This window comes from Oncorhynchus keta, chromosome 27, assembly GCF_023373465.1.
Source record: "Oncorhynchus keta strain PuntledgeMale-10-30-2019 chromosome 27, Oket_V2, whole genome shotgun sequence".
NCBI lineage: Eukaryota > Metazoa > Chordata > Actinopteri > Salmoniformes > Salmonidae > Oncorhynchus > Oncorhynchus keta.
This window is the reverse complement of record NC_068447.1, coordinates 19,716,968-19,742,684: the sequence shown is the minus strand read 5'-3', so window position 1 is coordinate 19,742,684 and position 25,717 is coordinate 19,716,968. Positions and strand designations below refer to the sequence as shown.

At 42.3% G+C, this 25,717-nt stretch overlaps 1 protein-coding gene across 2 annotated transcripts in view; it reads left to right on the top strand.

The window, feature by feature from the left end:
- Positions 1 to 25,717, top strand: part of LOC118359591 (zinc finger protein 704-like) — a 128,389-nt gene that overhangs the window by 68,709 nt on the left and 33,963 nt on the right. For both annotated transcript variants that reach the window (XM_052481885.1, XM_052481886.1), the window contains exons 3-4: positions 15,306 to 15,400; positions 20,504 to 20,748. In XM_052481885.1, coding sequence (XP_052337845.1) covers positions 15,306 to 15,400; positions 20,504 to 20,748 — 340 coding nt within the window. The remainder of the gene's footprint in view (positions 1 to 15,305; positions 15,401 to 20,503; positions 20,749 to 25,717) is intronic.

The following is a 25,717-nucleotide window of genomic DNA, read 5'->3' as shown; positions in this document are numbered from 1 at the left end:
CCTGCCTTGTTGATAGTGCTGTTCAGAAGGTAGAGCAGCATGGACAGACTTCTCCCCATCTTAGCTACTATTGTATCAATATGTTTTGACCATGACAGTTTACAATCCAGGGTTACTTCAAGCAGTTTAGTCATCTCAACTTGCTCAATTTCCACACTATTTATTATTATTTCCAAATAATGTATTTATGGGTTACCTATGGTAGCAACAAGTTTGTCTAACTAGTGCGAGTCATTTTGACTACTTTCTCTCTCTCCCTCCCTCCGTGCCACACACAGGCCCCTGCTCCTCTTCTCCCCCTCCCGCACCCTTCTGCTATCCAGTGTCTGCTATCCCATTCACCCCATCCCTATGGTTCACATTAAAGACCACAGCTCTGCGTCACTTTACACAGTTCTGCTTAGACTAACTGTTTTATCTCTGTACCATACAATGGGGCGTATGTTATTGGTGCTTATATAACAGTAGAAGCATGTGAGAAGAGATTGGAAGATTGCGATGTGGATTAACAAGATGCTCTGAGGCTATCCATGTAACAGTTGTCTGAGAGAGAGATATTTATTCAATAGAGAAGAAGAGAGGGGAGTGGGAGAAGTAAATAGAGGAAGGAATAGAGAGAAGAGGAAGACATGAATGAGTGTATATCATTGCTGTAAACTGCTGTAAAAAAAGGGGAGATGGAGAGGAGGTGGGAGGGGAGGAGAGAGGAGGCAGGGGCCATTACGTAACATGGTAGAGGAAGGCCAAGATGGGGATATTATAGAGAGGAGGGAGGGAGAGAGGAGGCAGGGGCCATTACGTAACATGGTAGAGGAAGGCCAAGATGGCGATATTATAGAGAGGAGGGAGGGAGAGAGGAGGCAGGGGCCATTACGTAACATGGTAGAGGAAGGCCAAGATGGGGATATTATAGAGAGGAGGGAGGGAGAGAGGAGGCAGGGGCCATTATGTAACATGGTAGAGGAAGGCCAAGATGGCGATATTATAGAGAGGAGGGAGGGAGAGAGGAGGCAGGGGCCATTACGTAACATGGTAGAGGAAGGCCAAGATGGGGATATTATAGAGAGGAGGGAGGGAGAGAGGAGGCAGGGGCCATTATGTAACATGGTAGAGGAAGGCCAAGATGGGGATATTATAGAGAGGAGGGAGGGAGAGAGGAGGCAGGGGCCATTACGTAACATGTTAGAGGAAGGCCAAGATGGGGATATTATAGAGAGGAGGGAGGCCGGGGGTTACTATTATTAGGGGAGGTAGAGGAGACAGCAGGCTGTTGGAACAGGGGAGAGAGATACTAGATAATAGCTACAGTTCAGAGGAGTAACCCTCCTTTCATGGCAGCCTGTCCCTCTACAGGGAGCTGGACCAATATCAAAACCAGCCAGGTCACTCAAAATATCACTTCGAAATTGGATGTCCATCCATGTCCCGAGGACGTCGGGACATGCCTTCAAACCTCACCGCTAGGGGCAGCTTTGAGTGGTAGTACGTTCAAATAGGCTTGAGTTTTTCTAGATGCCCAAACCTTAACCCTTAACTTAACCATTCGGAATTAATGCCTAAATATAACCAGCCGCCAGGTGTCTTGCCAGGAGGCTCAACCGATCGACCGTGGCAACCCAATGTGTCAAAAATGTGTTGTTTGGAGAAACAGGAATAAATGTCAAATTGGTCAAATCGTGAGATCTTGTTAATCAAAACACAATTGAATGACAAATATCTGTGTTTTTTTGGCTGGGTGGGGGGGACTGGAGATGGAACATGTGTTTTATAAATTAATAAATAAAATGCTCTGCCCAAGGGAAGGTTTGTCTCAACATTTGCAATGTTGTTATGCATGTGTGTGTATTCTCTATGGAAGAGGGGATGTTGTTCACCCCCCTTCCTCACCCAGCCAAGGTCAAATACACAACAGATGTCATGTTAGTCTGTGCTCAGTCTGTGAGGCAACAACCCTGCCAAGTGAGGATACACACACACACACACACACACATTGTCATTGAACAGTGGTGAATTTAATCATATTTACATATTTACATACTGTTTTACCCACTTCATACAGAATGTACACTGAGTGTACAAAACTTTAGGAACACCTTCTATTTCAGTGACATAGACTGACTAGGTAATTCCAGGTGAAAGATATGATCTTTTATTGATGTCACTTGTTAAATCCACTTCAATCAGTGTAGATAAAGGGGAGGAGACAGGTTAAAGAAGGATTTTTAAGCCTTGAGACAATTGAGACATGGATTGTGTATGTGTGCCATTCAGAGGGTGAATGGGTAAGACAAAATGTAAAATTGAAGTGCATTTGAATGGGGTGTAGTAGTTGGTTTATCACTGTACACACCTTTCCTATTCATATACTGTCCATACTGTCTGTTCACACCATTATATACATATATATTTATATTCCTGACTCTTGGCATTGCTCTTTTTTAAATTTGTTTTGATTTATTTGTGTGTATTGTTTTGTATTGTTTGGAATTGCTGCACTGTTGAAACATAAACATTTCGCTGCACCTGCGATAAACATCTGCAAAACATGTGTACGTGACCAATAAATCAGATTTTGATTTGATTTGAGTTCATGTAAAGTGGAGTCGGAACACATTGAAAGATAAACCATGTTAATTATCCACATGGTGGAGCGGACGAAAAGACAGACACAGCTGGATGGATGGATAGATGGATGCTATTTCTAAAAGGTATTTATCTTAGTGTGATTGTATTCATGGAGCATCACTGACCCAGTGTCCATGTAACTGTGTAAACCCACTCTCTCTCCGTGGTGGTAGCTAGCTTCCTCATGGATAGGCCATGGAATGAAAGGCTAAGTTACTAAATCAACACTCTGGTGAACTCCTGGTAAGAGCTCCTCGGTTTCCTGGATGATACACACCCACACACACACGTTCATTTATTAGGATCTCAGTGGGACCACGCCCCTTTGGCAGCATGACAGTCGATAGGCCAGCTAAAGTAAAGATGCCAGGTGTAGCCTGTCACACACACACACTTCTGGTGGAAAGATGGTGGACAAAGGTGTTGGGCATGGGGTCGGCTGTTGAGGCTAACTTTAGCACGCTAGATAAACAAAGACATTGCAGATTTATCTCTTTTTGGGGCTGGTGAGATACTCTTCCCTCTTCTTAACATGCGTGGGTGTGTATCATCCAGGAAACCAAGGAGCTCTTACCAGAAGTTCACCAGAGTATTGATTTAGTAACTTAGACACCCACACACACACACATCTCTCTCTCTCTCTTTCTCCCTCTCTCCCTCTCTCTGGGCCTGTTGCTCCACTGCGTTTCATTGGCTTGGCTCCAGTTTCCAGCCAATATCGCAACACTGCAATCTCTTGGTGCTCTGGGGCCCTATTCGTGTGTGTGTGTGTGTGTGTGTGTGTGTGTGTGTGTGTGTGTGTGTGTGTGTGTGTGTGTGACAGGCTGCACCTGGCTTCTTTACTTTAGCTGGCCTATCGACTGTCATGCTGCCAAAGGGGCGTGGTCCCATTGAGATCCTATGAATTGAATGCGTATTCTAATTCCATGGTTGCCCCATCCAGGGTCACTTTGAAAAAGAACACGATCATTATAACTATGTGAGAAATTGAAGAATAAAAAAACAAAGGAGTAAAGTCAGACAAACTAAGACCTGTAGATGTCTTAAATCATTTGAAACTCCTTTAGAATGTCTGCCTTGTTGACAATTACAGGTAACTGCCAAAATAATGGAAACACTTGAGTAAATGAGGGATACAAAGTATATTGAAAGCAGGTGCACCACTGTGGTTCCTGAGTTAATTAATCAATTAACATCCCATCATGTTTATGGTCATGTATAAAATGCTGGGCAGGCCATTATTTTGTCTACCATGGCTATGCCCTCATAGGATGACAATTACCCCATCCATAGGGAATGAGTGGTCACTGAATGGTTTGATGAGCATGAAAACCATATGAACCATATGCCATGGGCGTCTCAGTCACCAGATCTCAACCCAATTGAACTCTTTTGGGAGATTCTGGAGCGGCACCTGATACGTTTTTCCACCGCCATCAACAAAACACCAAATTATGGAATTTATTTTGGAAGTATAGTGTTGCATCCCTCCAATAGAGTTCCAGACAGTTGTAGAATCTATGCCAAGGTGCATTGAAACTATTCTGGCTTGTGGTGGCCCAGCGCCACTTTGTGCTGGTGTTTCCTTTATTTTGGCAGTTACCTGGACATTTATATGGCTCCATCCTAAGTGACAGTGTTTCAATCCCATGGATGTTCATCATATGAAACAGATTATATACACAAACTCAAGTACATACCGAACATTTCGGCTATTATAAACCAGTAGTGTGAGTCCTGGATGCTGATTGGCTGAAAGCCATGGTATATCACAAAATATACCACGGTATGATGCAAATCTCGTTTACTGTTCAAATTATGTTTGTAACTCCGCGTTGCGTCGTGCTGAGAACAGTCCTTAGCCGTAGTATATTGGCCATATACCACACCCCCTCGGGCCTTATTGCTTAAGTATAGGAAGGATGGACTGATGCCTTGAAATCATGTTCAACCTTTTCTTTCTCAGTAGTTTCATATGTGTGTATATGAATGTTATTGTATGTGTGTCCATGTGTGTATAAATATGTGTGTTTATTATCTGTGTGGGTTGGTTTTATTGCTAGGCTGTTGGCCATGTTCTGTTGTCTTGTGTAAACATGGATATAAAGTTATCTGCTGAACAACAGTAGATTGACCATAGAGGGAGGTAAACTCAAGGGTATAGATGTAAGTTACACACAAACACGCACGCATATACACACACAAACACACACACCTGATGAAGCTCTGGTTCAGCACTGTGACTAGAGATCCCTGTCGGGAAACGCAGAGGAGCGGAAACTCTTCATGTCAGGAAATCAGGAGGGGCGTGTGTGTGTCACGGCCAGAGGGAATGGTCCAGTCCACTGCTAGTATGACACATGGGCAATTCCACGGTAACGGATTTACGCTTTAACAAAGATTTTTCAATTGTATGTCAAACAAAAAACATTTATTTCAAAGTTTAACAAACCATACAACAATATGCACAAGGACTACTTGGAACAATTTACACTGAAAATGTAACCCAAACTAATTTACTGGAAGAACTATGCAGATGCAAAGTTTGGTAACAGAATCACAGTAAAATCTCCCTCAGGTTTTTATGTGGACACATTTTCCAAAAAAGATCTGCTCCAAATGAAGATTCATAGATGTCTGCAGAAAGAATGGGGTGTCCGCTATGACATGGCACCTTGAGTTGGAAAGAATGGGGTGTCCGCTATGACATGACACCTTGAGTTGGAAAGAATGGGGTGTCCGCTATGACATGACACCTTGAGTTGGAAAGAATGGGGTGTCCGCTATGACATGACACCTTGAGTTGGAAAGAATGGGGTGTCCGCTATGACATGACACCTTGAGTTGGAAAGAATGGGGTGTCCGCTATGACATGGCACCTTGAGTTGGAAAGAATGGGGTGTCCGCTATGACATGACACCTTGAGTTGGAAAGAATGTCTTTTGGATATTACAGCAGGTGAAGTGGATTTACATCTGGTAACTGAATTACAGGATTGGAATTACATCTGTACTATACAGAAATGCATAATTAAGGATATTAATATAATTATCTTCATGGTGATGTATAGGTACACAAAGGTAAAACTATGCAATATCCTTATTTTGCATATTTGGGAGCTCCGCCCCCAACCAAACACGACTACATTTGGTTGGTCTGGACTAGAGGTGGACCGATTATGATTTTTCAACGCCAATACCGATTATTGGAGGACCAAAAAAGCTGATACCGATTCATCCGCCGATTAAAAAAAAAAAAAAACAATTTTGTAATACTGACAATTACAACAATACTGAATGAACACTTATCTTAACTTAATATAATACATCAATAAAATCAATTTATCCTCAAGTAAATAATGAAACATGTTCGATTTGGTTTAAATAATGCAAAAACTAAATGTTGGAGAAGAAAGTAAAAGTGCAATATGTGCTATGTAAGAAAGCTAACGTTTCAGCTCCTTGCTCAGAACATGAGAACATATGAAAGCTGGTGTTTCCTTTTAACATGAGTCTTCAATATTCCCAGGTAAGAAGTTTTAGGTTTAAGTTATTATAGGAATTATAGGACTATTTCCCTCTGTACCATTTGTGTTTCATTTAACCTTTGACTATTGGATGTTCTTATAGGCACTTTAGTATTGCCAGTGTAACAGTATAGCTTCCGTCCCTCTCCTCGATCCTCCCTGGGCTCGAACCAGGAACACAACGACAACAGCCACCCTCGAAGCAGTGTTACCCATGCAGAGCAAGGGAAACAACCACTGCAAGGCTCAGAGCGAGTGACATTTGAAACGCTATTAGCGTGTGCTAACTAGCTAGCCATTTCACTTCGGTTACACCAGCCTCATCTCGGGAGTTGATAGGCTTGAAGTCATAAACAGCGCAATGCTTGACACAAAACAAAGGGCTGCTGGCAAAATGCACGAAAGTGCTGTTTGAATGAATGTTTACGCGCCTGCTTCTGCCTACCACCGCTCAGTCAGATACTTGTATGCTTGTATGCTCAGTTAGAATATATGCAATGCAGGACACGCTAGATAATATCTGGTGATATCATCAACCATGTGTAGTTAACTAGTGATTATAATTGATTGTTTTTTATAAGTTAAGTTTAATGCTAGCTAGCAACTTACCTTGGCTTACTGCATTTGCGTAACAGGCAGTCTCCTTGTGGAGTGCAACGAGAGAGAGGCAGGTAGTTATTGCGTTGGACTAGTTAACTGTAAGGTTGCAAGATTTGATCCCCTGAGCTGACAAGTTGAAAATCTGTCGTTCTGCCCCTGAACGAGGCAGTTAACCCACCGTTCCTAGGCCGTCATTGAAAATGAAAATGACTTGCCTAGTTAAATAAAGGTAAAAAAAATAAATAAAAAAAAAATTGGCAAATCGGCGCCCAAAAATACCGATTTCCGATTGTTATGAAAACTTGAAATCGGCCCTAATTAATCGGCCATTCCGATTAATCGGCCGACCTCTAGTCTGGACCAGACCAAATCTGAAACAATCATAGATGCCTTTTGTTTCACAAGTTTCACAACATCACAGTAGAGCACAGCACAGTAGATAGAGCACATGACTCAATTTCAACTACTTTTCAATGTCCATGGATGTCCAGCGTCTGCCGGTGCTCAGTGGGTGACGATGCTTGTTCCAGTAAATGGGAAGAGGATAGGTGGTAGGTGTCATGGTAGGTGTCAGTTAGAGCTGGGAGAGGTGACATTAATTGGACAGAGAGAAGAGAGAAAGTGAGAGGGACGGATTGTCCAGACTGTTTTCACAGTCTTGCTTTGAACACCCGACAGAAAGAGAAAAAAACAGTTATGAACTTAGCATAACAGTAGCCTATGCCAGTGGAAGGAAGGACAGTAGCAGGTGACCCAATTGTAGTTCATGACAACTATGTTTTCCCCTTGTAGCCAATTCAATTGCAGTAATACCAACAAGTCAGTTCATCCAATTACTGCCCTGCTAGAGCTGCCCGGTCAACTGTAAGTGCTGTTTTAGTGAAGTGGAAACATCTAGGAGCAACAACTGCTTAGCCAGGAAGTGGTAGACCACACAGCTCACAGAATGGGGCTACCGAGTGCTGAAGCACGTAGCGTGTTAAAATAATCTGTCCTCAGTTGCAATACTCACTACCGAGTTCCAAACTGCTTCTGGAAGCAATGTCAGCACAAGAACGGTTCTTCTGGAGCTTCATGAAATGGGTTTCCATGGCCGAACACCCGCACGCAAGCCTAAGATCACTATGCGCAATGCCAAGCGTCGGCTGGAGTGATGTAAAGTTTGTCGCCATTGGAGTCTGGAACAGTGGAAACGCGCTCTCTGGAGTGATGAATCACGCTTCACCATCTGACAATCTGACAGACAAATCTGTGTTTGGCGGATGCCAGGAGAACGCTACCTGCCCCAAGGCATAGTGCCAAATGTACATTTTGGTGGATGAGGAATAATGGTCTGGGGCTGTTTTTCATGGTTTGGGCTAGGTCCCTTAGTTCCAGTGAAGGGAAATCTTAATGCTACAGCATACAATGACACTCTAGACTAGTCTGTGTTTCCAACATTGTGGCAAAAGTTTGGGGAAGGCCCTTTCCTGTTTCAGCATGACAATGCCCCTGTGCACAAAGCTAGGTCCATACAGAAATTATTTGTGGAGATCGGTGTGGACGAACTTGACTGGCATGAAGAGAGCCCTGACCTCAACCCCATCAAACACCATTGGGGTGAATTTGAAAGCCGACTGCGAGCCAGGCCTAGTCGCCCAACATCAGTGCCCCAACTCACTAATGCTCTTGTGGCTGAACTGAAGCAAGTCCCTGAAGCAATATTCCAACATCTAGTGGAAGACCTTCCAGAAGAGTGAAGGCTGTTATAGCAGCAAAGGGGGGACCAACTTCTTATTAAAGCCCATGATTTTGGAATTAGATGTTTGTCGAGCAGGTGTTCACATACTTTTGGTCGTGTAGTGTATGTTGTAGATTTGTGGGTTTTCGGTAACAGAATTACAAGGCACAAGGCAATGTTTCTTAAACTTACAGAAGGCAAATGATTTCTCCCAAACTAAATATAAGTGTTTATTAATTGTCAGGGGTCTTTACTTCAACATTGATGTATTTCTGATATCCTCTAAGACATTTCCTGGTAGACCCTTTTCCATCTGACCAGAAATCAAAGCCTTTACTTATTCAACATTTTTAGGATGGAAAATGGTTGAAAATGTACAGTACCAGTCAAAAGTTTGGACAAACCTTCTCATTCAAGGGTTTTTCTTAATTTGTACTATTTTCTACATTGTAGAATAATAGTGAAGACATCACCACTATGAAATAATACATGGAATCATGTAGTAACCAAAAAAGTGTCAAACAAATCAAAATATATTTTATATTTGAGATTCTTCAAAGTAGCCACCCTTTGTCTTGATGAAAGCTTTACACACTCTTGGCATTCTTTCAACCAGCTTCATGAGGTAGTCAGCTAGAATGCATTTCAATTAACATGTGTGCCTTGTTAAAATATATTTTGTGGAATTTATTTCGTTAATGCGTTTGAGCCAGTCAGTTGTGTTGTGACAAGGTAGGGGTGGTATACACAAGATAGCCCTATTTAGTAAAAGACCAAGTCCATATTATGGCACGAACAGCTCAAATAACCAAAGAGAAACGACAGTCCATCATTACTTTAAGACATGAAGGTCAGTCAATGTGGAAAATTTCAAGAACTTTCACGAATTTCGCAAAAACCATCATAATGAAACTGGTCCTCATGAGGACTGCCACAGGAAAGGAAAACCCAGAGTTACCTCTGCTGCAGAGGATAAGTTCATTAGAGTTACCAGCCTCAGACATCGCCAATTAACTGGACGTCAGATTGAAGCCCACAAAAATGCTTTACAGAGTTCAAGTAACAAACACATCTCAACATCAACTGTTCAGAGGAGAAACAAAAGAGTGTTAAACAAATCGGAATGTATTTTAGATTTGAGATTCTTCAAAGTAGCCACCCATAGTTTTGATGTCTTCACTATTCTACAGTGTAGACAATAAAAACATAAAGAAAAACCCTTGAATGAGTAGGTGTATCCAAACTGACTGGTACTGTGTCTATGCCTTCGTTTAAAAAAAATATAGGCTCTTATCTTTCATTTGACACTCAATTTGACATGCTCCCATGAACGTCACATGTTGGTGCACACGGGTCCTTTTATATGGAAATGCCCACGTACTCCCAGCAGACACAGACTAAAGAGGAGGTCGGAGAATGGCAGCAAAATGTATGCTGTGTGTGTGTGTGTGTGTGTGTGTTCACATGTATTCCTGATGTTTTCCCTCAATGTCAGAGGATCCACAGACACACTTGGATAGAGATAAGCAGATTAGACCCATTCCATGCATAAACACACACACACACACACACACACACACACACACACACACACACACACACACACACACACACACACACACACACACACACACACACACACACACACACACACACACACACACACACAGTCTTGTTTTTTGAGATGTTAAACTTGGCTAACCATGAGGTCAGTCTGAGCAAGTGAAAACAGTGATGTGTAAAGTCTATGTTGCCCTCTACTCTTCTCTCTGTTATTGTTTTAGTCTGTGTGTTATAAAGACAGATTGCTTCATAGTTGATGCATTCCTTTCAGATCTGTCTGCACCCCATCCAGCACTGTTTCTCTCTCATGTTTGGAAGTTGACCCAGCTAGAAGAGAAACGCAGGAGACATTTTGGCTGTGTGTTTACTTAGGGCAGAGGTTTTGGTGTGTGCGTGTGCATTTGTGAGTGTGTGTGTGTAGTGCAGCTTTGCCAGGGCTTAGGGCTTGGCTGAGAGCGCTCCTCAAACCAGTTTACTCTGGTTGTGTAGGGGAGCAGTCTGGAGGCGGACCTCTTAAAGCTGCAGACCAGACCGTCTGTCGTTTTGTTGTTGTTATTGTGAGCTTCGTTGTATTTCAGTGTAGTGGGTGTAGGTGTGTGGAGTTTTGTATGACATAACTGTTTATGTTTTAGATGGGGGGAGATAGAGAGACCAGAGAGAGAGAGAGAGAGAGAGAGAGAGAAGAGAGAGAGAAGAGAGAGAGAGGTCAGAGAGAGAGAGAGAGAGAGAGGTCAGAGAGATAGAGAGGTCAGAGAGAGAGAGAGGTCAGAGAGAGAGAGCAGAGAGAGAGAGATCAGAGAGAGAGGTCAGAGAGAGAGAGAGATCAAAGAGAGAGGTCAGAGAGAGAGAGAGAGAAGAGAGAGAGAGAGACTCCCACATATGCCCCCCTAGGCACAACTATGACAACATAACCAACAAAAACGGGTCACAACTCCTGCAGCTCTGTCGCACGCTGGGTATGTACATAGTCAACGGTAGGCTTCGAGGGGACTCCTATGGTAGGTACACCTATAGCTCATCTCTTGGCAGTAGTACTGTAGACTACTTTATCACTGACCTCAACCCAGAGTATCTCAGAGCGTTCACAGTCAGCCCACTGACACCCCTATCAGACCACAGCAAAATCACAGTCTACTTAAACAGAGCAATACTCAATCATGAGGCATCAAAGCCAAAGGAACTGAGTAACATTAAGAAATGCTATAGATGGAAGGAATGCAGTTTGGAAACCTACCAAAAAACAGTTAGGCAACAACAAATTCAATCCCTTTTAGACAATTTCCTGGGTAAAACGTTCCACTGTAATAGTGAAGGTGTAAACTTGGCAGTAGAAAATCTTAACAGTATATTTGACCTCTCAGCTTCCCTATCAAATCTAAAAATATCAAATAGAAAACCGAAGAAAATTAACAATAATGACAAATGGTTTGATGAAGAATGCAAAAATCTAAGAAAGAAATTGAGAAACCTGTCCAACCAAAAACATAGAGACCCGGAAAACCTGAGTCTACGCCTTCACTATGGTGAATCGCTGAAACAATACAGAAATACACTACGGAAAAAGAAGGAACAGCATGTCAGAAATCAGCTCAATGTAATTGAAGAATCCATAGACTCTAACCACTTCTGGGAAAATTGGAAAACACTAAACAAACAACAACACAAAGAATTATCTATCCAAAATGGAGATGTATGGGTAAACCACTTCTCCAATCTTTTTGGCTCTATAACAAAGAATAAAGAGCAAAAACATATACATGATCAAATACAGATCTTAGAATCAACTATTAAAGACTACCAGAACCCACTGGATTCTCCAATTACATTGAATGAGTTACAGGACAAAATAAAAACTCTCCAACCCATCTTCCCCAATATTTGGAACCAAGGACTGATCACCCCAATCCACAAAAGTGGAGACAAATTTGACCCCAATAACTACCGTGGAATATGTGTCAACAGTAACCTTGGGAAAATCCTCTGCATTATTATTAACAGCAGACTCGTACATTTCCTCAATGAAAACAATGTACTGAGCAAATGTCAAATTGGCTTTTTACCAAATTACCGTACAACAGACCATGTATTCACCCTGCACACCCTAATTGACAACCAAACAAACCAAAACAAAGGCAAAGTCTTCTCATGCTTTGTTGATTTCAAAAAAGCCTTCGACTCAATCTCGCATGAGGGTCTGCTATACAAATTGATGGAAAGTGGTGTTGGGGGTAAAACATACGACATTCTAAAATCCATGTACACAAACAACAAGTGTGCGGTTAAAATTGGCAAAAAACACACACATTTCTTCACACAGGGTCGTGGGGTTAGACAGGGATGCAGCTTAAGCCCCACCCTCTTCAACATATATAGCAACGAATTGGCGCGGGCACTAGAAAAGTCTGCAGCACCCGGCCTCCCCCTGCTAGAATCCAAAGTCAAATGTCTGCTGTTTGCTGATGATCTGGTGCTTCTGTCACCAACCAAGGAGGGCCTACAGCAGCACCTAGATCTTATGCACAGATTCTGTCAGACCTGGGCCCTGACAGTAAATCTCAGTAAGACCAAAATAATGGTGTTCCAAAAAAGGTCCAATCACCAGGACCACAAATACAAATTCCATCTAGACACTGTTGCCCTAGAGCACACAAAAAACTATACATACCTTGGCCTAAACATCAGCGCCACAGGTAACTTCCACAAAGCTGTGAACGATCTGAAAGACAGGCAAGAAGGGCATTCTATGCCATCAAAAGAAACATAAATTTCAACATACCAATTAGGATTTGGCCAAAAATACTTGAATCAGTCATAGATCCCATTGCCCTTTATGGTTGTGAGGTCTGGGGTCCGCTCACCAACCAAGACTTCACAAAATGGGACAAACACCAAATTGAGACTGCACGCAGAATTCTGCAAAAATATCCTCCGTGTACAACGTAAAACACCAAATAATGCATGCAGAGCAGAATTAGGCCGATACCCACTAATTATCAAAATCCAGAAAAGAGCCGTTAAATTCTACAACCACCTAAAAGGAAGCGATTCACAAACCTTCCATAACAAAGCCATCACCTACAGAGAGATGAACCTGGAGAAGAGTCCCCTAAGCAAGCTGGTCCTGGGGCTCTGTTCACAAACACAAACACGCCCTACAGAGCCCCAGGACAACAGCACAATTAGACCCAACCAAATCATGAGAAAACAAAAAGATAATTACTTAACACATTGGAAAGAATTAACAAAAAAACAGAGCAAACTAAAATGCTATTTGGCCCTACACAGAGAGTACACAGCAGCAGAATACCTGACCAGTGTGACTGACCCAAAATTAAGGAAAGCTTTGACTATGTACAGACTCAGTGAGCATACATGGCAGACATGGCTCTCAAGAGAAGCAGACATGGCTCTCAAGAGAAGACAGGCTATGTGCTCACTGCCCACAAAATGACGTGGAAACTGAGCTGCACTTCCTAACCTCCTACCCAATGTATGACCATATTAGAGATACATATCTCCCTCAGATTACACAGATCCACAAAGAATTCGAAAACAAATCCAATTTTGAAAAACTCCCATATCTACTGGGTGAAATTCCACAGTGTGCCATCACAGCAGCAAGATTTGTGACCTGTTGCCACGAGAAAAGGGCAACCAGTGAAGAACAAACACCATTGTAAATACAACCCATATTTATGCTTATTTATTTTATCTTGTGTCCTTTAACCATTTGTACATTGTTAAAACACTGTATATATATAATATGACATTTGTAATGTCTTTACTGTTTTGAAACTTCTGTATGTGTAATGTTTACTGTTAATTTTTGTTGTTTTTCACTTTATATTCACTTTGTATGTTGTGTACCTCACTTGCTTTGGCAATGTTAACACATGTTTCCCATGCCAATAAAGCCCTTTAATTGAATTGAATTGAATTGAGTGAGCTCTTTCTCTCTCTCTTTCTCTCTCTCTCTCTCTTTCTCTCTGTCTTTGGTCTCTCTTACTCTCTCTCTCTCTGGTCTCTCTTCCTCTCTCTCTCTCTCTCTGGTCTCTCTTTCTCTCTCTCTCTCTCTTTCTCTCTCTCTCTCTGGTCTATTTTTCTCTCTCTCTGTCTCTGGTCTCTCTTTCTCTCTTGCTCTCTCTTTCTCTCTCTCTCTGGTCTCTCTTGCTCTCTCTCTCTCTGGTCTCTTTCTCTCTCTCTCTCTCTCTCTCTCTCTCTCTCTCTCTCTCTCTCTCTCTCTTTCTCTCTATGTCTCTGGTCTCTCTTTCTCCCTCTCTCTCTTTCTCTCTCTCTCTGTCTCTGGTCTCTCTTTCTCTCTCTCTTTCTCTCTCTCTGTCTCTGGTCTCTGGTCTCTCTCTCTCTGGTCTCTTTCTCTCTATCTCTCTCTCTGGTCTCTCTTTCTCTCTTGCTCTCTCTTTCTCTTTTTCTCTCTCTGTCTCTGGTCTCTCTTGCTCTCTTATCCTCTTGCTCTTTCACTTCACTTCCTTTTTTAAAGCAGCTGACAGCTGTAGCAGAATATATGCCTCACACATAGCCAGCTTCCCCCTATCATATGATCATATCATCCTTATTCTCTCAGGTAGCTAGAGAAGCTTGTCCTGTGACCCATCTCAGACGTTTGGAATTTCCCTCTCAACCAATAGTAATGAACCATGTATAAACAAAACCGGATCTTGTAGTCATGACCAAGCCATTAGCTGGGACTCGCCAGTGTCTTTAACCTTCACCCACTGCTAGACTAAAGTGACAGTTCTCTTCAAAAGGAGTGTTCTGGTTATCTGAACGTTATCCAAACGTCGGTCTGGTCAGAATTCCGTGCTAAAGGGGAATTTTCAGCATTCACAGGGGAGTGGAACACAGTATTTATTATTGTACTCTAATTTTCCATTCCATGCTATAAAATAGTTTGTTGTTCTGTCTAAAGAAAGCCTGGCTGGTATATTTCAGAGTTGGGATTGGGATAGGGTTGGGCTTTTTCCTGGTTTCTAGGTTTGGCTATGGCATACTCAGTTGATGGGTGGTCTGCAATGGCGAACACAGCTACTGGTCAGTCTGCAGTGCGGAAATCTAACTCTGAGGACATTATAGTGAACTATGGGCCATTTTTCTATGCTAGTATGCCTACATATATATTGTAGAATGACTGTTACAGGTGTGCTGGTTTGATACAGTTTGCTATGCAGGAAAAGCATGTTGGTTGTTGGTTTCTAGCGACTCCATCGGTTTTATGTCCATAATGTGTAACCTGGTATCTGGTGTGTATTGCAGGAAATCCTCGGGTCGTGCCGATAAGGAGGTAATGGCTGCCACCGTCCTGACATCGCTATCCACTTCCCCACTGGTCCTCACCCAGACATCCTCAGGTAAGACCCCCCCCCCCACACACACACACACACACATATCTTAGTTTTATTATCCTTGTGGGGAGCAAACAATTGATTCCTGTTCAAAATCTTATTTTTCCTAACCCTTAAACCTAACCCTAACCTTAACCCTAACTTAACCCCAAATCCCTAACCCTAAACCTAACCCTTATTGTAACTTTAATTGTAACCCTAAACCTAAAAGGGCTTTTTCCTTGATGGGACTGGTGAAATGGGCCCATGTGTCAGAATTGTCCCTCTATATTTAGCCTTAAAGGGAATATCCACTCCAAAACTATCTTTTGGTAAGTCCACGATCTCTTCATTAGTCCAGTGTTGATTTAGTCTCAAAAGCAGTCAAGTTTTCAAGATATTGGATAGCATTTTGCAGCTTGACACTTGGCTTCTTGAAAACCCAATATCTTATAAACTTGACTTCTGACAACAGCAACAGTGGACTAATGAAAAAATAAAATAAAATAGTTTCTGAGTTGATTTTCTTTTGCTGTTGTTTTTTTACCACCCCACTTTATGCTATTTTTATTCAGTTTGTATTTTTAATCAGGGAACACGGCAACTCCTGGGTGTGCCATTAAGCTGACTGCTATTTGTTTTATAGAGAAAACGAGAGTGATAGAGGGATAAGAGAGGGGAGAGGACACTTGTTTATCGGTTTTACCAGAAATTCCCAATTTTTTTGTCATCACCCTCTATTGATAAATGACTAAAAATGACCTCTATACTAGGGCTTGTCAACTCAGAACCAGATGACTGGGTTATACAGATTATAAAAGACCTTGCTCACACTTAATATATTAATTTCATTTAGGCATTAACAGCTGTACTGCTCGCCAGAAGGAATAAGGCTGTTTCCAGGAGACCCCAGGCCAAACCAGGAGGGCTGGCAACCCTACAAACCTACTGTACCTCTAAATCCACATCCATTTCCCCCTATTGCTCATTAGATGTTCTGATCACTCTGAGGTGAGGATATGAGGGCTGGTACCTAGCCACTGTGTTGAAACACACACTAGGGTCACGTGTAGCTGGGTCAGTGTGCCTTTGGAAAACGACTCCCTATGTAAGCCTGGCCGGGATCCATTGTGGTTAAAACCTACCCATTAACATTTTGGGGGTTTTCTTCCCCCTTCCCTAAATCTACAGTATACTGTAAATATACTGTATTTAACCACTCTTGTCCCCATCTCCACAGTTTAGTTATGTTATTGATTCAAGTGGGTTAATCCACAACATACAGTGAATTCGGAAAGTATTCAGACCCTTTGACTTTTTCAACATTTTGTTACGTTACAGCTTTATTCAAAAAAAAAAAGTTTTTTAAACACTCATTAATCTACACACAATACCCCATAATGACAAAGCGAAAGCAGGTTTTTGGATTTTTTTGCAAATGTAAAACATAAATGTAACAAATTAAAAACAGAAATACCTTGTTTAGATACAGTACCAGTCAAAAGTCTGGACACACCTACTCATTCAATGGTTTTTCTTTATTTTTACTATTTTCTACATTGTAGAATAATAGTGAAGACTTCAAAACTATGAATAACACATATGGAATCATATAGTCACCAAAAAAGTGTTAAACAAAACTACATTTATTTTAGATTTTAGATTTTTCAAAGTAGCCACCCATTGCCTTGATGACAGCTTTGCACACTCTTGGCATTCTCTCAACCAGCTTCATGAGGAATGATTTTCCAACAGTCTTGAAGGAGTTCCCAGGTGCTGAGCACCTGTTGGCTTCTTTTCTTTCACTCTGCGGTCCAACTCATCCCAAACCATCTCAATTGGTGATTGTGGAGACCAGGTCATCTGATGCAGCACTCTATCCGTCTCCTTGGTCAAATAGCCCTTACACAGCCTGGAGGTGTGTTTTAGGTCGTTGTCCTGTTCAAAAACAAATGATAGTCCCACTAAGTGCTAGGGTTGCACATTTTGGGGAATATTCAGAGGTGGAAACTTTCAGTGGGAATTAATGGGGATATTTCCATGTACAGATAAATAGATAAGCAGTTAGATTAAACAACTCCTTTGTAAGATACATGTTTTAAAATGAAACATGTATGGAAGCAGGTGAATTAACACTCCTCAGTTCGCAGGCTCAAGCAAGCTAAAACACACATGGTAGCAAAAACTAACTAGCAGAAATTGTTAGGATTTACTAGTTAACAAAAAAATTATGTATGTCACATAAAATATATTCACTCCACCCAGTAGTATGATAAAAACTTACCTTACCTGAAAGTATGTATTCCTTGGCTCGGATAGTGTAGTAGTGTGGGCTCAATAGCATCTCATGAGTGTGCAAGATCTTGAGAATCAGCTGTACATGTGATGGAAGAATGCACTGTGCATGCAGAGGGTTGCAATTCCATTGAATTGGGGAAAGTTTAACCAAAATATGCCACAAGACCTAGAATTTCCTTATGTGTATCCCACAAAAAAGATTCACTGTTATAAGCTATCTTTTTTTTATGTATTTAAGCAAAATTCCCCAAATTCCAGGGCTTAACTTTCCACAGAAAATTTCCAGAAATTTCCTGGAACGTTTCTGACCCTTTGCAACTCTACTAAGCGCAAACCAGATGGGATGGCGTATTGCTGCAAAATGCTCCTGTAGCCATACTGGTTAAGTGTGCCTTGAATTCTAAATAAATCCCAGAGGATGTCACCAGCAAAGCACCCCCGCACCATCACACCTCCTCCTCCATGCTTCACAGTGGGAACCACACGTGCGGAGATCATCCGTTCACCTACTCTGCATCTCACATAGACACAGACGTTGGAACCAAAAATCTCAAATTTGGACATCCTTCAGTAGGGGTTTCTTTGTAGCAATTTGACCACGAATGCCTGATTCATGCAGTCTCCTCTGAACACTTGATGTTGAGAAGTGTATGTTATTTGAACTCTGTGAAACATTTATTTGGGCTGCAATCTGAGGTGCTGTTAACTCTAATGAACCTATCCTCTGCAGCAGAGGTAACTCTGGGTCTTCCTTTCCTGTGTCGTTCCTCAAGAGAGCTAATTTCACCACAGCGCTTGATGTTTTTTTTCCGCGGTGACTGACCTTCATGTCTTAAAGTAATGACGGACTGTTGTTTTTCTTTTTTTATTTGAGCTGTTCTTGCCATAATAGCTATCTTGCGTATACCACCCCTACCTTGTCACACACAACTGCTTGGCTCAAATGCATTAAGAAGGAAAGACATCCACAAATGTACTTTTGATGCATTCCAGCTGGTTGAGAGAATGCCAAGAGTGTGTAAAGTTGTCATCAAGGCAATGGGTGGCTACTTTGAAGAATCTCAAATATAAAATACATTTTGATTTGTTTAACATGTTTTTGGTGACTACATGATTCCATGTATTATTTCATAGTTTACGTCTTCCCTATTATTTTACAATGTAGAAAATAGTAAAAATAAAGAAAAAACCTTGAATGAGAAGGTGTGTCCAAACTTTTGACTGGTCCTGTAAGTATTCAGACCCTTTGCTATGAGACTTGAAATTTAGATCAGGTGCATCCTGTTTCCATTGATCACCCTTGAGATGTTTCTACAACTTGATTGGAGACCACCTGTGGTAAATTCAATTGATTGGATGGACATGATTTGGAAAGGCACACACCTGTCTATACAAGGTCCCACAGTTGACAATGCATGTCAGAGATAAAAACCAAGCCATGAGGTCAAAGGAAATGTCCATAGAGCTCTGAGACGGGATTGTGTCGAGGCACAGATCTGGGGAAGGGTACCAAACAATTTCTGCAGCATTGAAGGTCCCCAAGAACACAGTGGCCTCCGCCATTCTTGAATGCAAGAAGTTTGGAACCACCAACACTCTTCCTAGAGCTGGCCGCCCAGCCAAATTGAGCAATCGGGGGAGAAGTGCCTTGGTCAGGGAGGTGACCAAGAACCCGATGCTCCAGAGTTCCTCTGTGGAGATGGGAGAACCTTCTAGAATAACATCTCTACAGCACTCCACCAATCCGGCCTTTATGGTGGAGTGGCCAGACGGTTGCCACTCCTCAGTAAAAGGCACATGACAGCCCACTTGGATTTTGCCAAAAGGCACCTACAGGACTCTCAGACCAAGATTGTCTGGTCTGATGAAACCAAGATTGAAGTATTTTGTCTGAATACCAAGTGTCACGTCTGGAGGAAACCTGGCACCTTCCCTACGGTGAAACATGGTGGTGGCAGCATCATGCTGTTGGGATGTTTTTCAGCTGCAGGGACAGGGAGACTTGTCGGGTTTGAGAGAAAGATGAACAGAGCAAAGTACAGAGATCATTGATGAAAATCTGCACCAGAGCGCTCAGGACGTTAGACTGGGGTACTTCAACAAAGTACTGAGTAAAGGGTCTGAATTCTTGTGTAAATGTAATATTACAGTTTTTATTTGTAATACATTTGAAAAATGTCAAAAAACAGTTTTTGCTTTGTCATTATGGGGCATTGTTTGTAGATTGATGAGGGGGGGGGGCAATTTAATACATTTTTGAGTAAGGTTGTGGAATGTGGAAAAGGTGAAGGGGTCTGAACACTTTCCGAATGCACTGTATTAGGTGCTGGGAGGGTATACTGTGCTGTATGTGGGGAGAAAGGGCAAAGCTGTATTACATTTTCATGATACATCAGAAATGTCATCAAACTCTTTTCATACAGTACATGATTCAACTGTACCTGTTTTCCCTCCAATATCTTATTTTCTTTCCCCTGGTTTCATTGTTGTGCTGTTGTGCTTAACTCTCAATGTCTTTGAGGGATAAGATGTTAATCTACCCTAAGACAACACTCCTATGACTCTATTCTCTGTAGGATCCTTCTCATCTACACTGGCGCCCATGGACCAGTCAGTCATTGATTCATATGAGTTAATAAAATCCCCAACACACACCTCATCCTGCTAGGAGGCTCTACCTCTTATTTGTCATTATGTTTCACCACAAGGCAATGCAAAACACATGTTGTGACAAGGCTTTTAGAGTAATACGTGAATTAAAGCTAAATTCTCAGATTGGCTTCCTCCTTGGCTATGATAGCATGGTAATGACCGGCCCTTCGCTGTCTCCAGCTGCAGTTCCGGAGTCGGCTAGCAGGGGGTGGAAGGAGGCGCTGTCGACCAGCTACAGCAGCTCCACCAGTGGCAACTGGAGCTGGGACACCAGCGACCAATCAGTGCCCTCCACACCATCCCCACCCCTCTCCAACGATGCCAGCAAGAGCTTCCTGCTCCCCTCCCAGGGTGATGACGTCATCGAGGACGTCACAGAGAGCACTCACTTTCCGTTTGTGGACCCCATACCCCGGAAGCGAAAGGTACAATTCGGGGTCAGGGGTCGGGGGTTGTAATGAGGGTTCGTCTCAATGCTTCTGAATATCTTTCCATACTCATCTCCTGATCTCCAAGTAGCCACAGCCAAACCTAAGCTGCGACTCAGTAGAAATTGGCCATTGGCCAACAGTTGCTCCCATAGATTTAGGAACCCTTGCCCTGGTGTGTAGTATTCCTAACTCAGAGTAGTGTCTGGGGCCTCTGAAACCAACGTTAGGATCCTGCGACACAAGCCCTGAGATAAGGCCTGTCAATCTTAACGCCTCTGAGCATGATGGAGTGTGTTCTCACTCTCTCTTTCCCTCTTGCTCTCCATTTTCTTCCCTTGTCTTTTCATGCGGTGGAAACAGTCCATGACGTAAATGTGGTTTCAGTATCAAGAAGAGCCATTAGCACCCTCACCCACCTCCCAGAGGAAGAGGGGAGTTAGAAGGGGGAAAGGGGAGGAGGTGAGAGAGAGTTTAGAAAGGAAGGAGTGGTTGTAAAAAGATAGTTTAGAAAGGAAGGAGTGGGTGTAAAAAGAGAGTTTAGAAAGGAAGGAGTGGGTGTAAAAAGAGAGTTTAGAAAGGAAGGAGTGGGTGTAAAAAGAGTTTAGAAAGGAAGGAGTGGGTGTAAAAAGAGAGTTTAGAAAGGAAGGAGTGGGTGTAAAAAGAGAGTTTAGAAAGGAAGGAGTGGGTGTAAAAAGAGTTTAGAAAGGAAGGAGTGGGTGTAAAAAGAGAGTTTAGAAAGGAAGGAGTGGGTGTAAAATGAGAGTTTAGAAAGGAAGGAGTGGGTGTAAAAAGAGAGTTTAGAAAGGAAGGAGTGGGTGTAAAAAGAGAGTTTAGAAAGGAAGGAGTGGGTGTAAAAAGAGAGTTTAGAAAGGAAGGAGTGGGTGTAAAAAGAGAGTTTAGAAAGGAAGGAGTGGGTGTAAAATGAGACTTTAGAAAGGAAGGAGTGGGCGTAAAATGAGAGTTTAGAAAGGAAGGAGTGGGTGTAAAAAGAGAGTTTAGAAAGGAAGGAGTGGGTGTAAAAAGAGAGTTTAGAAAGGAAGGAGTGGGTGTAAAAAGAGAGTTTAGAAAGGAAGGAGTGGGTGTAAAAAGAGAGTTTAGAAAGGAAGGAGTGGATGTAAAAAGAGAGTTTGGAAAGGAAGGAGTGGGTGTAAAAAAAGAGTTTAGAAAGGAAGGAGTGGGTGTAAAAAGAGAGTTTAGAAAGGAAGGAGTTTGTGTAAAAGAGAGTTTAGAAAGGAAGGAGTGGGTGTAAAAGGAGAGTTTAGAAAGGAAGGAGTGGGTGTAAAAGGAGAGTTTAGAAAGGAAGGAGTGGGTGTAAAAAGAGAGTTTAGAAAGGAAGGAGTGGGTGTAAAAGGAGAGTTTAGAAAGGAAGGAGTGGGTGTAAAAGGAGAGTTTAGAAAGGAAGGAGTGGGTGTAAAAAGGAGAGTTTAGAAAGGAACGAGTGGGTGTAAAAGAGAGTTTAGAAAGGAAGGAGTGGGTGTAAAAAGAGAGTTTAGAAAGGAAGGAGTGGGTGTAAAAAGAGAGTTTAGAAAGGAAGGAGTGGGTGTAAAAAGAGAGTTTAGAAAGGAAGGAGTGGGTGTAAAATGAGAGTTTAGAAAGGAAGGAGTGGGTGTAAAAAGAGAGTTTAGAAAGGAAGGAGTGGGTGTAAAAAGAGAGTTTAGAAAGGAAGGAGTGGGTGTAAAAAGAGAGTTTAGAAAGGAAGGAGTGGGTGTAAAAAGAGAGTTTAGAAAGGAAGGAGTGGGTGTAAAAAGGAGAGTTTAGAAAGGAACGAGTGGGTGTAAAAAGAGAGTTTAGAAAGGAAGGAGTGGGTGTAAAAAGAGAGTTTAGAAAGGAAGGAGTGGGTGTAAAAGGAGAGTTTAGAAAGGAAGGAGTGGGTGTAAAAAGGAGAGTTTATAAAGGAACGAGTGGGTGTAAAAGAGAGTTTAGAAAGGAAGGAGTGGGTGTAAAAAGAGAGTTTAGAAAGGAAGGAGTGGGTGTAAAAAGAGAGTTTAGAAAGGAAGGAGTGGGTGTAAAAAGAGAGTTTAGAAAGGAAGGAGTGGGTGTAAAAAGAGAGTTTAGAAAGGAAGGAGTGGGTGTATAAAGAGAGTTTAGAAAGGAAGGAGTGGGTGTAAAAGGAGAGTTTAGAAAGGAAGGAGTGGGTGTAAAAAGAGAGTTTAGAAAGGAAGGAGTGGGTGTAAAAAGAGAGTTTAGAAAGGAAGGATTGGGTGTAAAAAGAGTTTAGAAAGGAAGGAGTGGGTGTAAAAAGAGAGTTTAGAAAGGAAGGAGTGGGTGTAAAATGAGAGTTTAGAAAGGAAGGAGTGGGTGTAAAAAGAGAGTTTAGAAAGGAAGGAGTGGGTGTAAAAAAAGAGTTTAGAAAGGAAGGAGTGGGTGTAAAAAGAGAGTTTAGAAAGGAAGGAGTGGGTGTAAAAAGAGAGTTTAGAAAGGAAGGAGTGGGTGTAAAAAGAGAGTTTAGAAAGGAAGGAGTGGGTGTAAAAAGAGAGTTTAGAAAGGAAGGAGTGGGTGTAAAATGAGAGTTTAGAAAGGAAGGAGTTGGTGTAAAAAGAGAGTTTAGAAAGGAAGGAGTGGGTGTAAAAAGAGAGTTTAGAAAGGAAGGAGTGGGTGTAAAAGAGAGTTTAGAAAGGAAGGAGTGGGTGTAAAAAGAGAGTTTAGAAAGGAAGGAGTGGGTGTAAAAAGAGAGTTTAGAAAGGAAGGAGTGGGTGTATAAAGAGAGTTTAGAAAGGAAGGAGTGGGTGTAAAAGGAGAGTTTTAGAAAGGAAGGAGTGGGTGTAAAAAAGAGAGTTTAGAAAGGAAGGAGTGGGTGTAAAAGGAGAGTTTAGAAAGGAAGGAGTGGGTGTAAAATGAGAGTTTAGAAAGGAAGGAGTGGGTGTAAAAAGAGAGTTTAGAAAGGAAGGAGTGGGTGTAAAAAGAGAGTTTAGAAAGGAAGGAGTGGGTGTAAAATGAGAGTTTAGAAAGGAAGGAGTGGGTGTAAAAAGAGAGTTTAGAAAGGAAGGAGTGGGTGTAAAAAGAGAGTTTAGAAAGGAAGGAGTGGGTGTAAAAAGAGAGTTTAGAAAGGAAGGAGTGGGTGTAAAAAGGTATTTGGGACGGGGGAAGAGAGAAGGGGGGAAATAAGAAGAGTTTTGGAAAGAAGGAGGGAGGTAGGGAAGGACTAAAAGGAGATAATATGAGGCTTCAGCTGTAGGTAGCTGAGAGAGGGAGAAGAATCTCATTACTCCACTCTGACAGATATCGGATTGGAAACTGGAGGAGCTCATATATAGGAGTGGAGACTGGAGGGGCTCATATATAGGAGTGGAGACTGGAGGGGCTCATATAGGTGTGGAGACTGGATGGGGCTCATAGATTGGAGGGGCTCATATAGGTGTGGAGACTGGATGGGGCTCATAGATTGGAGGGGCTCATATAGGTGTGGAGACTGGATGGGGCTCATATATTGGAGGGGCTCATATAGGTGTGGAGATTGGAGGAGCTCATATATGGGTGTGGAGATTGAGGGGGCTCAGAGATAGGAGTGGAGACTGGAGGGGGTCATATATAGGAGTGGAGACTGGAGGGGCTCATATATAGGAGTAGAGAATGGAGGGGCTCAGATACAGTTATAGGAGTGAAGACTGGAGAGGCTCATATATAGGAGTGGAGACCGGAGGGGTTCAGCAAGTCTCAAGGTATTGCTTGCCTGAGGTAGAGTTCCTCATGATAAGCTGTAGACCACACTATCTACCAAGAGAGTTTCCATCTATATTTTTCACAGGCGTTTTTATTTACCACCAGAAATCAACGCTGGCACTATGACCGCATTCAACGAGCTATATAAGGCCATAAGCAAACAAGAAAATGCTCATCCAGAAGCGGCGCTCCTAGTGGCCGGGGACGTTAATGCAGGGAAACTTAAATCCTTTTTACCTCATTTTTACCAGCATGTCACATGTGCAACCAGATGAAAAAAAACTCTAGACCACCTTTACTCCACACACAGAGACGCATAAAAAGCTCTCCCTCGTCCTCCATTTGCAAATCTGACCATAATTCTATTCTCCTGAATCCTGCGCATAAGCAAAAACTAAGGCAGGAAGTACCAGTGACTCGCTCAATACGGAAGTGGTCAGATGATGTGGATGCTACGCTACAGTACTGTTTTACTAGCACAGACAGGAATATGTTCCGTGATTCATCCAATGGCATTGAGGAGTATACCACCTTCATCAATAAGTGCATCGACAACGTCGTCCCCATAGGGACCGTACATACATATCCCAACCAGAAGCCATGAATTACAGAAAACATCCGCACCAAGCTAAAAGCTATAGCTGCCGCTTACAAGGAGCTGGACACTAATCCGGACGCTTATAAGAAACCATCAAACAGGCAAAGTTTCAATACAGGACTAAGATGCTGCCAAAGCAACAGCTACTCTTCCTGAGGCCCAGCAAAATTAAGGCAGTCTATACCACTTTAAAAACATTACAATAGATTCACAGATGTCACAACACACTGTGTGCCCTCAGGCCCCTACTCCACCACTACCACATATCGACAGTACTAAATCCATATGTATGTATAGTGTGTATGTTATCGTGTGTGTGTGTGTGTATGCCTGTGTCTGTTGAAATGTTTGTATTGCTTCAGTCCCCGCTGTTCCATAAGGTGTTTTTTAAATCTAATTTTACTGCTGGCATGAGTTACTTGATGTGGAATAGAGTTCCATGTAGTCATGGCTCTATGTTGTACTTTGTGTGCCTCCCATAGTCTGTTCTGGACTTGGGGACTGTGAAGAGACCTCTTGTGGCATGTCTTGTGGGATATGCATGGGTGTGTGAGCTGTGTGCCAGTAGTTTAGACAGACAGCTCGGTGCATTCAACATAAATAAAAGTAGTGATGAAGTCAATCTCTCCTCCACTTTCAGCCAGGAGAGATTGACATGCATATTATTAATATTAGCTCTCTGTGTACATCCAAGGGCCAGCCGGG